General features: G+C 43.1%; 1 protein-coding gene across 1 annotated transcript in view; it reads left to right on the top strand.

Moving 5' to 3' along the window:
• pdhx (pyruvate dehydrogenase complex component X) overlaps window positions 1-13,567 on the top strand; it is a 163,637-nt gene that overhangs the window by 54,188 nt on the left and 95,882 nt on the right. Inside the window, exons 4-5 of the mRNA XM_033039259.1 lie at window positions 10,375-10,559; window positions 10,982-11,080. Coding sequence (XP_032895150.1) covers window positions 10,375-10,559; window positions 10,982-11,080 — 284 coding nt within the window. The remainder of the gene's footprint in view (window positions 1-10,374; window positions 10,560-10,981; window positions 11,081-13,567) is intronic.

Below are 13,567 nucleotides of genomic sequence, written 5' to 3'. Positions count from 1 at the left end.
TCAACAATATCAACTAATTACCGTGTAGTTGTTCATTTGAGATCAGATTGAATTGCTGAATGAATGGTTAGACTGACTGCAATAAACAAATTAAAAAATTTTTTTTTTTTAATCTGCATTTTATATAAATTCTTATCTGCGCCCAATAATTTCTTGGACGAGCTGTGGGACGAGCTGTTGTCATATCTAAGCTAATAGTAAAAATTGAAAATGTTGAAAGTAATGGGGCAGCTTCATTAGCATCTGGAAAGAGAAACACATACCAAAACAAGAACCGTAACTTTCAACACATCCTCACCCTGGTACACACCTGCACTTCGTAAACTGAAACAGACTGGTCGCCAACTCGAACGACTTATAAAGAAATCATCTCTCACAGTCCACCTTGAAGCTTACAAACTCCACCTCACTGCTGCAAAATCTGCCTACCTCTCCTCCATATTCACCGATCCCTGCCTAAACCACAGAACCCTCTTCTCCACAGTGGGCAACCTCCTCAAGCCTCGAGCCAACACTCTCCCTACCTCTACTCCGGATCTCTGCAACTCATTCCTCCACTTTTTCGCTGATAAAATCAGCACCATCTATCAATCTTTATCCCCTGTACCCGACTCCCCAGCATCTACTCCACCACCTACTAAGGCCCCTCCTTTCAACATCTCCACTGACCTCCTTACCCCTCCTCCACACTGCTTCCTCTCCCAGTTTGACCTGGTCACCCCTATTGAAATCTCCAAACTCATCAGCTCTTCCAAACCCACTACCTGCTCCCTCGACCCTCTCCCCACTCCCCTGTTGAAGTCCTGCCTCCCCGTTCTCTGCCCCTACCTCACTAATCTCTTCAACTCCTCATTGTCCCAAGGAATTGTCCCCTCCGCTTTCAAAACTGCTGCCGTTACACCAATCTTAAAGAAACCTGGTCTTGATCCCTCCTCTCTCATTAACTACCGCCCAATCTCAAACCTCCCCTTTCTTTCAAAAACCCTGGAGCGTATCGTTGCGTCGCAACTTCATTCCCACCTCCTTGCGTATAACCTACTTGAACCCCTCCAATCTGGCTTTCGCCCCCTCCATAGCACAGAAACTGCTCTGCTCAAAGTCCTCAACGACCTCCTCACCTCTGCTGACACTGGTTCCCTCAACATCCTCATCCTCCTCGACCTGAGCGCAGCCTTCGATACAGTGAACCATAACATCCTGCTCACCAGACTCAAAGACCTCGGCATTGAAGGCTCTGCACTCAGCTGGCTCCGTTCCTACCTTTCCAACAGATCCCACTTCATCTCTCTCCACAACCACACCTCTGCTACAGCCGCAGTCACTCAAGGCGTTCCCCAAGGCTCCGTACTCGGCCCCCTCCTCTTCATCATCTACATCCTCCCCCTTGGTCAGATACTCCGCCACTTCAATCTGGACTTCCACTGTTACGCTGATGACACCCAGATTTACCTTGGCACCAAATCCCCCCACAACCCCCCCCTCTCCCATATCAACTCCTGTTTGTCAGCTATAAAAACCTGGATGCAACATAATTTCCTCAAACTCAACAGCGATAAGACAGAATTCCTCCTCATAGGCTCCAAAGCCACACTCAGCAAAATCAATAACCCCACTCTCACCATCGACGGCACCACTGTCTCCCCATCTCCCCAGGCCCGCAACCTTGGCGTGATCTTTGATTCCACCCTCTCGCTTGAGCCTCACATCCGCCATGTCATTAAAACCTCCTTCTTTCATCTCCGCAACATCGCCAAACTCAGACCCTCTCTCAGACCGCCTGCTGCTGAAAGACTCATCCATGCCTTCATCTCCTCCCGACTGGACTATTGCAACTCACTTCTCCTTGGCATCAGCTCCACCTACATCAACCGACTCCAACTGGTCCAGAACGCAGCCGCCCGACTCATCACCCACACCAAATCCTGGCATCACATCACTCCAGTCCTCAAAAAACTTCACTGGCTTCCCATCTCCCACCGGATCACCTACAAAATCCTGGTCCTCACCTACAAAGCCCTCCACCATCTGTCCCCCCCATATCTCACTGACCTCCTCTCCCCCTACCAACCCTCACGGTCCCTCAGATCCACATCAGCCGGTCTCCTCTCCATCCACAAGTCCAACCTCCGCAGTTTTGGGGACAGAGCCTTCTCCAGGGCAGCTCCCAGGCTCTGGAACTCTCTCCCCCAACTGATCCGCAATTCCGTGTCCCTCACCATCTTCCAGTCCCGCCTCAAGACCCATCTCTTCACCTCTGCCTATCCTTAGCCCCACGTCCCCGTCCCTTTTCATCTGTGCATTAATTGCCTCATACTGTGTTTTGTATTGAATTCTGTCTTTACTTTGTGTACTAGTCATGTCTCTACTATTTATTTCATTCCCCTTACATGTTTTTCCTCTACATGCTCAATTTTTGTAAGGTGTCCTTGAGACTCTTGAAAGGCGCCCATAAATAAAATTTATTATTATTATTATTATAATACCATCTTTCCTTATAGATTTTTAGATTTATTAATAAGTAGCCCACACTCAAAGCTTAACTGAATTTTGTCCGTTAGTTGGAGTGTTTTTATCTTTACATGCAGAATAGTATCAGGATAGAACATCAGTGAACCATTTTTCTTCAAAAGGGCAGTTGATTGAATGCTTCAAGTGAATATTTAACCAAACATGTTTTTAAACTCTGGGCATGTATCTGTATTCAGGCACAGAAATGTACTTCTCTGAAGCTTGACATGGCTGGGCAAGGTTTAGTTGGCAAAGTTACCTATTATTTCACAGCTTTCTTTCCAAGCTTCAAAAACTCAGCAGCAATGATCATGAATACTGTTGTTGTTCAGTGGATGATATTTCGAAATGCCATGGCAAAATGGTGAATAACAGTCGTCACAGCAGTTTGTGAGTGCAGGAGACAGCTCAGAGAGCTTTAAGTGGGAATGAAGGACCAGCTTTTCTTCAGAAAAATAAATGAGTAATTTATGTTTGACAAGTGGTGAGCATTGTGTTCTGTATTCCACAATGGCTAACTCGCTCCTGGTTAATCAGTGTAGTCAACTGAGCCAGTTATAAAACAAAAATCACACCACTCCAGCTCACCCGGCAACCGACCTGCAGCGCCCACCTCCAACAGCAGGGGAGAACTCGGCTCACTTCAACTCCGGCTCCCCAGGCCGTGGGAGCAGAAGCAAAGCAATTGTGGCAAGGAATGCCCACGGGATTGAGAACAACAGTGACAACTGGGAGGAGAGCTGGCAGGAGCTGAAGGAATAGAGAACTAGAGTGCAAGCCAACTAAAGTAGTAGTTAGTGTTGCAAGTGAATACTGACTGCAATGAAAGTTTACCATCAACCTCTCAATTAATGCAGAACTCCCACTAAGAGCAGAGTCCATACAAATAGATTAAACATAAACGCTGACAATTTTGTTCCGTTTCCTTACTCCCATTTCTACTGTCTGCTCTCCTAGCTCTTGCGACCTATATTTTGGCAGAAGATAAATTACGTGCCAATTTCTGCCGAATGAAAATGCTGAGCGTCTAAGTTCCTTTTTAATCTTATCATGTAATTTAAATATTATGTGTAGGAAGGAACTGCAGATGCTGGTTTAAACCGAAGATAGACACAAAATGCTGGAGTAACTCAGCGGGACAGGCAGCATTTCTGGAAAGAAGGAATGGGTGACTTTCTGGGTCGAGACCCATCTCTCTGGAGAGAAGGAATGGGTGACATTTCAGGTCAAGACCCTTCTCTCTGGAAAGAAGGAATGTTTGACGTTAAGGGTCTCGACCCAAAACGTCTCTCATTCCTTCTCTAAAGATGCTGCCTGGCCCGCTGAGTTACTCCAGCATTCTGAGTCAGTATTTATTTATATATTTGACTTATATATGTGTGTGAGTGTGTGTTTGTGTATATAATTCAGACTACTAAATTGGTAATGTGATGATTATTATTTCATTTACTGAAGAAAATTGAAGTTAATAATAATAATAATGGATGGGATTTATATAGCGCCTTTCTAATACTCAAGGCGCTTTACATCGCATTATTCATTCACTCCTCAGTCACACTCGGTGGTGGTAAGCTACTTCTGTAGCCACAGCTGCCCTGGGGCATACTGACGGAAGCGTGGCTGCCAATCTGCGCCTACGGCCCCTCCGACCACCACCAATCACTCACACACATTCACACACATTCACACACAGGCAAAGGTGGGTGAAGTGTCTTGCCCAAGGGCACAACGACAGTATGCACTCCAAGCGGGATTCGAACCGGCTACCTTCCGGCTGCCAGCTGAACACTTAGCCCATTGTGCCATCTGTCGTCCCAAGTTAATCCATTTAGTAGATTTTTAACCTTTTATTTAATCATGAATTTTATTTTTAACATGAATTATCCACTGACACTTTTAAGATGATTGCACAACTGGCCCACCCAACTGACTGACTGTGTGTCATTTGTAAAAGTGTGATTGTTTTACCGAGAGCTCCATGTTGAAATTGAAACTATGGCAGAATCAGTAGATATTTGTAGAATGCGGTGAGCAACAAGGTGAATGACTCGACATGCCAAGCATCACTGACATGAGGAAAATGGAGAAAATCCAGAGCAATTCCAACAAATGTTGCCCTATGAGATTCATCAGCTCTAATCGGGAACATAAGGTGTCAGTGTTCCTTTATTTTTCCACCTGCCAATTTGCAGGATTTCCATTTTGCTAAAATAAAGCAGCCTTTAGGGTAATTTTTGCTCCATTCTGCCAAGAAGTGTTTTAATTTGTTGATTTTAAAACAAGGTGCAGAAAAGGTGCGTGCTGACAAAGTAAACAGGTGGGCTCTATGAGTAGTTGACTGAAACAGAGCAGCAGCAATTTTGATCACTATTAATTGAAATTTAGTATTGATGAGATGAAAGCTTAACTGACCTGCAGAGGAATTTAGAGTGGGAGCTGTTAGATACAGTTGTCGTGGTCCTTGTTGATACCAATAACGTAGGTAAAACAAGGAAAGAGGTTCTGCTGATGAAATTTGAGCAGCTAGGAACTAAATTAGAAAGCAAAACCAAAAGGTAATAACGTCTGGTTTGCTACGTGAGCCATGAGCAAATTGGCATAGGGTCGATAGGATTCAAAAGTTAAACATTCACTCAAACATTGGTGTGGGAATTTGTGGGACATTGGCATGAGTATTGGGGAAGGAAGGAGTTGTTCTGATGAGATCATGCAGGGTCCAGTGTCCTGGCAAATCACATGACTAGGGTTGTAGACAGGGCTTTAAACTAAATAGTGGGTAGGTGAGTTCAACAGATTGGAAAAGTATGAATAAAGTTGAATGGAAGGACAGCATAGAAGAGGTTACCAAAGGAATTTTAAAAAGGGAGAAAAATCTCCCGTTGCGGTCTGTCCTATGCTCTCAACTACCCCTTTCTATAACATCTGCGGGTGCAGGCCCAATTGCGTCCCTCTCGCTCAAGATATGGAGTCAATTTAGGAAAAACTTTGGTTTACAAGGCCCTTCCATCTTGACCCCACTGCTTAAAAATCACATCTTTAATCCTTCAAGTACAGACTCCGCATTCAAAACCTGGCATAGTAATGGCATCAGTAGTATCAAAAACCTATACAAGGATGGTATTTTTTCGTCTTTTGCAGAGCTTTCGTACAACTATAGCCTCCCAAACTCCCACCTTTTTCGTTTTTTCCAGATTAGGAATTTTGTGAAGAAGATATTCCCCCATTTCCCAAATCGTCCCCCTGAAACCCTGACCGATTCCATCCTAGCTCTAGATCCCAACCGGGAGAAATGCATCTCTTTTTTGTACAACTTGTTAGGGTCGGTTATATTGAAACCTCATACCTCATTAAAAGCTGCGTGGGAGGGCGAGCTGAATATGAAACTAACAGACCAGCAATGGGACTCTGCCTTGGATTTGATCCATTCTTCCTCCATATGTGCCCGTCATGGCCTAATCCAATGCAAAGTCCTTCACAAAGTCCACTACACAAACGCAAGATTATCTAGAATATACCCCGCTGTTAAAGACACCTGCAACAGATGCAATCAATCCCCTGCCAACCATAGTCATATGTTTTGGTCTTGCCCTAAGCTAGCAACCTTTTGGAGGAGTGCTTTCGACGTGCTAAGCAGAGCCTATGGCCAGACTATTCCTCCAAACCCACTGTCAGCTATTTTTGGTATTCCCCCCAACACCAACCTCTCTGTTGCGTTGAAGCGGGTCCTGGCTTTTACAACCCTGTTAGCCCGGAGACTGATTTTGCTTAACTGGAGACTTACCTGTCCCCCGACACACGCCCGCTGGATCAAGGAGGTGCTCTACAACTTAAAGCTTGAAAAACTTAGGTTCTCTCTCAAAGGCTCTACCAAGACATTCCTAGATACATGGAACCCTTTCCTGGAACTTGTTAACTCTCTTAACTTGTTTCCGGACTCGGAAGAGGACTGAGTGTCCTCTATCACAGCTCTGTCTTATTGCAGCTGCTATCCCCTCAACCCCTCCCCCCCCCCCCTCCCTCCCCACAATTTATCTATTTATTTATTTATTTATTTATTCCTCTTTTTTTTTTTTTTTAATTTTTTTAATCGTATTTGTGTGGATGTGTACGTATGTAAGTGTTGTTTGTTCCCGGGTGGCGAGGGTGGGTAAGGGTAAGGGTAAGGGTTTTGAGGGTCGTTTACATACTGTTGTACAATTATGTCCTGATTATCACTGTCTGTTATCATTGTATGTATGCAAATTGCTGTTAAATTCAAAATTCAAATAAAAAGATTTAAACTAAAAAGGGAGAAGAGTCCAACATCAGGCAACTTGGGGACCATTTTGAGAAGTATGAGATCCCTGGCAATGTTCCTTAAATTGAGCAGGTTCTGGTCTATAATTGGAGGCGTGGGTTTGCATCCCACTTCTGACACCATGTAATGAGTGGAGTTGTACACACATCAAATACAACACATATTTATTAAAGTCCATTTACAGCATTGGTCTGCAGAACGTTACAGTACCTAACAGCTACTCAGACTGAATTACGTAAGCAAGCTCTTGGTAATATAAATTGCATATTAGGCGGGGCAACTACTGACAAGCACTAAAATTGGTTAGTAGGAAATAACCAATCTACAGTTCCTAAGAAAAAAACTCATTTGGACTATGTTTTTTAACCCCTTATTTCAATCTGTCAAAATTGTGTTTTTTTCACACTTTGCCCTCTTTCTTGTGGCCCTCTTCCATCATCCTATGTCATCTGGAAAGCAAATCCAGATTTTCGTGTGCAGCACTGGAAGCGTGATGATGGGGATGAAGCATTCAAACAGTGTACAAGGAAAGAACTGGCTCGTGTGTCTCGTGTGGAGTCATCCTGCAAAGTACAAGAAACACACTGTGTTGATTGGCACATTTCATGTCATTTGTGCATACTTCAAAATGCTTGGAAAGAAAATGGAAGGATCCGGACTTCAGGATGTCCTCATGGAATCGGGACTCATGTCTACTGGTTCTATGAAAGGTGTTATGACAGGGAAGAACTCCAACAGAAGTCTGCACTGCCACAAGACGATGGTGGAGGACTTGGAGAGGCTCCTTCATGAATTCCTGTCTATAGCTGGAAAAGATGCAGTGCAGCCCGGTATACCAGAGGAATCAAAGGGCATCTTTCAAGAGCTAATCCAATCACCAACAAAGCAGGCACTTGCTGAAGTCATGGCCAATGCAGATCTCAACACATTGATGGAGTCGTATGAGAGCTTCAAAGCTGATGTTTGAAAAGGATCTCTCGGGAAGACTGCACAATTTTGGTTGTCGTGCATGGATTCTGTGTGGAATGCTCTCTCATCGATTAGGACTGTGAAAGAGAATAACTTTCCGTTTTACTTGCACTGTCTGTTTCTTATGCCCGATCTCTTCTTCACTTTTGGTGCTCACGATTACTCCCGCTATCTGACCTGTGTTCTTGGCAAACATCGAAGAATCACATCCCGGTGCCCTCGAAAGAGGTGCCATCAGTGTCGCTAGGTCATTCATACCAGGAAACTGATGTGCTGTTGACAAAACGATTGAGGAGACATGGCAAATCTCGAGGTGGTGGTAGTGGTGATGAGCTCTCTGGCACCTTGGAGAATCACAGTGCTTATCAGAGATGGGTTCGAACTTCAACAGAAAGGGCACACTTTCTCTCTGCAACTCTCAGCCTCGCAGACATGACCTGGTACCAATCGCGGAAGCAAACACAGAGATCAACAACCAACTGAGATAAGGAAAAGTGAGGCATGTGTAAAGAAAGCCATTGATGCTGTAAAGAGCTCCCTGAATCCTTTTGACATAAATGACAAGACTGGGTTGTATGAACTCTCTTCTGGTGCACGTGTTCCGGCTGAAGTTGAGGAAGATGTCATAAAGGTACTTACCACAGGGAAAGAACAGAAAGAGAAGTTCATCAGAGAGCGACTTGAGAAAAGCAGCATTCTCCAAGCCCATCAAGAATCTGAAGCTCAAAATTATGGCAGAAACAACTAAAAGAGTGAAGCTCTAAACATCTGAACGAAAGGTTATAGAGTACAAGCAACAAGGAGATATTGCTTTTCACAAAGTTCTGGCAGTCAACTCAATCTACGGGAGATTATGAAGTACTCTCTGACCCCTGTACCCTACTCCATTGGTACATCAGACAACTTCTTTGCAAAGATTGATAAATCCAAGGGCCTACACTACCTATTGAAAGATGTAGACAACTCACAACCTCCAACCAGTAACAAGACATTGATAGTGGAAGATGGCAATGCTGCATTCTACTATCTCAAAGAGATTCCTGCAAACTACAAAGAGATTTTCATCAAAATCTTCAATGCATTGTCATCTAATGATGTAGTCTTCAGTACCAATATGTACAAACCAGATTCAGTGAAGTCAAGTGAACAGACACGGCGTGGGTGTGCGGAGAAGAGAATAATCAAAGGAGGAAAGACCAAAAAAAACAAGAGATTGGAAGCAGTTCTTGACCAATGATGAGAACAAGAAACAGCTCATGACATGGCAAAGAGGCTACATGGAAGGAAGGTGATCTTCATTAAGGAAGGAGAGGCCACACTTCTTACTTCTCAGAATGGGAAAGAGACACTGCAGTCTGAGATTCAATCCCTGAAGTCAAACTAAGAGGAAACATACTCGCAAGTCATCCTATACTGCAACTATGGCAAAGAGCAAGGATATGACCACGTACAAGTCAAAATCCCAGACAGCGATATATTTTTCATATTGCTTCACTATGCAAACAGCATTCAAGACACCACAGTTCTTTCACACAGGGAGAGGCAATAGGCAAAGGCTAATAGATGTCACCCATTTTGAAAAGCAGTCCTCCTCAGAATACTGTTTAGCATTACTTGGACTGCATGCATTCTTAGGCTGTAACTCAACAAGTGCCTTCAAAGGAATCGGCAAAGTGAAGCCAAACAAACTGATGCAACAGCGTAACAAATTCGTGAAACCTCTGACAGATTTTGGTGATTTTCATAGAGTTGAAGATGATATGGTCCTAAATTTAGTGGATTTTTAATGTATCTTTACTACTAAGAAACACACTCGATTGCAAGTACCAAATTCACATACCCCAAGAAAGAGGGCAAAGTGTGAAAAAACACAATTTTGACATATATTGAAATAAGGGTTAAAAATCCATTCCAAATGAGTTTGTTTCTTGGGAACATAATTTTTCCCTCGCGTCTTTGATCTGGGGATGATTGGATTTGGGTATAAGGAGCATTTGAAGGCTCTGGGCATGTACTCGCTGAAGTTTTGAAGGATGAGGGGGGGATCTCATTGAAACCTACCAGATAATGAAAGACTTTGGCAAAATGGACATGGAAAGGATGTTTTCAGTAATGGTAGAGTCTAGAACGAGAGGGCACATCCTCCGAATAAAAGGATGTACCTTCAGAATGGAGATGAGGAATTTCTTTAGCTTTAGGTTGGTGAATCTGTGGAATGTGTTGCCACAAGTGGCTGTAGAGACCATCACTGGGTATTTTTAAAACGGAGTTAGATAGGTTCTTGATTAATAAGAATGGCAAAGGTTATAGGAAGAAGACAGGAGAAAGAGGTTGAGAGGGAAAAATAAATCAGCCATGATTGAATGCTGCATCTGACTCGATGGACTGAATGGCCTAATTCTACTCCTATGTCCAGTGATTTTATGGAACTTGAGGGAAATTTGGCCGAAATGTGGGGCTTATATTTATGACTATTTGGATTCTCCAAACGCATGGGCTTAAACCAGGCCATGGGTATCATGCGACAAGTGGAATTTCACTCTTGACTGTAACTGATAATGGATCTTTCTGTATAAAAAAATATATCTGTGTCTCTCCAGGTGGAGGACGGCACCAAAGATGTAACATTAGGATCCTTAATTGCTTTACTGGTGGCTGAAGGTGAAGACTGGACACAAGTTGAAATTCCCACTCCAGTACATACTTCATCACCTGCTCAAACTGCAGCAGCAGCAGTTCTGACACCGTTTTCCAGCAAAGCACAGTATTCAGCTGGCAAAGGCGAGTAAGTATGCAGAAACCCAGACAATATTATACTGTTATTATAATATGTTATAACTTGCATAAAACTACTTTCCTTTTGACAGATTTTTGAGTCTTTACTGGTACAAAATATTGAAGAATGATCATTCTTGTAAATTAGGAATTGTATCAAATTATGCACAGCAAACTCTCAAATAAGAACGTGAAAATGGCCTGTAAATGTATTAGTGAGTTAGCTAAGACATGAAGAGATAAATATTGACCAGGTGGAGGGCTCACCAGTTCATCTGTGCAATAGATCCATTCACACAACCCTAAAGCGCATCGCAGTTTAATTTCTCTCCCAAAAAGGTACCCCATCAATATAGCTATCCTGCAGTTCAATCCTAGAATGTTAGCCATGATTATCGTGACAATTTGTCGTCTTTCCCTTTATCTCTCAAGAGTCCGTTTAAGTCCAGCTGCTCGTCAGATCGTCCAAACCCATGGGCTTGAACCAAGCACCACGCCGCCGACCGGACCACGGGGAATCTTCACGAAAGAGTAAGTACAAATGAATTATCAGTTTAATATGTGAATTGTTGTTTTTTTGATAACCTGGTTGTGCCCCGCCCTCAGCCTGCGCATAAACCTGTTACGGTGAAGGGTAAACTGTGCTTGATGAATGGAGGAAGCCAGTTGAATATGTACTGCAGTAAGAGTTTAAGTGTTCAAAAGTTATAATTCAAAATAAATAACGTGCATATTTGCCTGTGAAAGAAAGATAGGCCAAGAAACTGATACTCAAATTTGAATTAAAATAATTATTCTGAGGTATTGCTCCTGTGTATGAGTTTCAATAGTAATTTTGCGAAAGGCCATTTGTAAAATTGAAACGCTGTTTATAAAAATAATGGTAAGAAAATGAATAATACTTTTTTATGCACTTTATGATTCTTGTCAAGCATAACATTTGTACTTGCCCACCAAGTTTGAGTGCCTTTAGTTGTTACTTTTTATAGATTTTTTTAGTGTCCTCATTACAGCATGAATAGAGGAGTCAGGGTCGTCTTACCAGAGGAAGGGCAGAAGTGGTCAGGAGTGATGTTAGGAGTCATGTATCTGTTACCTACTGCAGGAGTAACTCCAGCCTGGCCTTTTAAGCTTAGTCTACTCTCCCAACATGGAAGAATGTCATTGTTATTCAGATAATGATATTGTGAGCTACTTAATTTCTGGTCCATTGAACGCAGCAATAGCTGATATATCCCACTTTTCAGCATCTGCAGCTCACTGCTGCATACAGGCTGGTGCAGATGTGCTTAATCCAAGTAAAGAGGAAGTCATCTCCGCAAGTGGATCTGACGTGCTTTCTGAACTATAAAAGGTTATTGCTTCCTAAGCATGCAGCTGGTGCTGATAGTCAATAAAATATCCTTATCTTTATATCTGACTGGCATATTGCACCTCTGTTGTAGTTCGCTATATTTAATCTTCACTTCAAAATAGAAATAAAGGCTCTCCCTTTTATTGTAGGAAGGAACTGCAGATGCTGGTTTTACCGAAGATAGACACTAAATGCTGGAGTAACTCAGCAGGACAGGCAGCATCACTGGATAGAAGGAATGGGTGACGTTTCGGATCGAGACCCTTCTTCAGACTGAGTCCGGGTAGAGGGAGAAACAGAGATAAGGAAGTGTAAGGTGTGAAAACGAGACAAAGGGGATGAAGTTCAAAGAAAATGTAGAATAGATCATTGTTAGCTTAGAGAAGGTAACAACAAGCAAACAGATAAAATGTAAAAGAGGACAGTCAGACTATTCGGAGAACAGGGAAGGGTGGAGGGATGGAGAGGGCGGGAAGGCAAGGGTTACATGAAGTTAGAGAAGTTAATATTCATACCGCTGGGTTGTAAGCTGCCCAAGCGAAATATGAGGTGTTGTTCCTCCAATTTGCGCTGGGCCTCACTCTGACAATGGAGGAGGCCCAGGACAGAAAGGTCAGTGTGGGAATGAGTTAAAGTGTTTAGCAACCGGGAGATCAGGTAGGTTTCAGCGGATCAGCGAAACGATCGCCGAGCCTGTGCTTGGTCACGCTCTCCCTTTTATCCTTGGCTCCTATTTCCAGTCTAGGCTTTTGGCTGTGCTGGGAAACAAGATAACATTTCTAGCCACAAATCTTGTAGGAACTTCAGGAAAAGTCCATGAATGTCCTCAATAGAAGATCCTACTGACTGGATGCACTGTGTGGGAGGTTATAAAGAATATTCTGGTGTACTGCAGCAAGTAAGAATTTCGTTCCTCTACATATGACAATAAAACACTCTTGACTCTTGAATAACATCTGCCCCATGCTCTATAGCCTGGCTACCTTGAGGATACGTCATTTGACTGATGCACAGCAGCTGGAAGGGGAGAATGAGGCTGGGAACAGTTTACAATGTTAGAACGTGTTATAACTCTGCAATCCACTGTGAGGCTCCACACCACTTGCTTCAGTCATAGGGAGAAAGGCAGTTCATATCTGAATGTAGCAAGGTCTTCCCACCAATATGGACTAGGAATTTTAAATGTCGGATTAACGTCTTACTAATCAGAACCTTGGTTTGAGACTATTCAATTTATGTGGCACTGGGATCTTTACCCAATGAAGGCGCAAAATGGAAGGTTGCAGACCCGAAGCATTGACTATTTCTCTTTCCACGGATGCTGCTTGACCTACCAAAGTTTTCCGAGAGTTTATATTCCACCCCCTGAGGCTTTCTTAGCATGTGCAATTCCCTGTGGAGCTTTTACCGTGATTTTGAGGCTTACTTCAGTAAATCCTGTTTCTGTGTCTGTGTTTCTGTTGCTATTGGCAATATCTCTAAGTTGTATAATAATTTCCAGGGATCCTGTGTCAACTTTCTCTTTAGCAGTTTCAAGCAGAATATCTGTTAGTTAGCTTTATCAGATGTTCAAACCTCTTGAAATCAGTCATTCTAATGATTACGATACACAGCAGATGACACCTCTGAATTGCAGGAGTTCTGGTATGATGTAAGTGGATGAG

This window comes from Amblyraja radiata, chromosome 20 (assembly GCF_010909765.2).
Source record: "Amblyraja radiata isolate CabotCenter1 chromosome 20, sAmbRad1.1.pri, whole genome shotgun sequence".
Classification (NCBI taxonomy): Eukaryota; Metazoa; Chordata; class Chondrichthyes; order Rajiformes; family Rajidae; genus Amblyraja; species Amblyraja radiata.
Note: the sequence above shows the minus strand (reverse complement) of the source record. Positions and strands in the feature narration are given on the sequence as shown.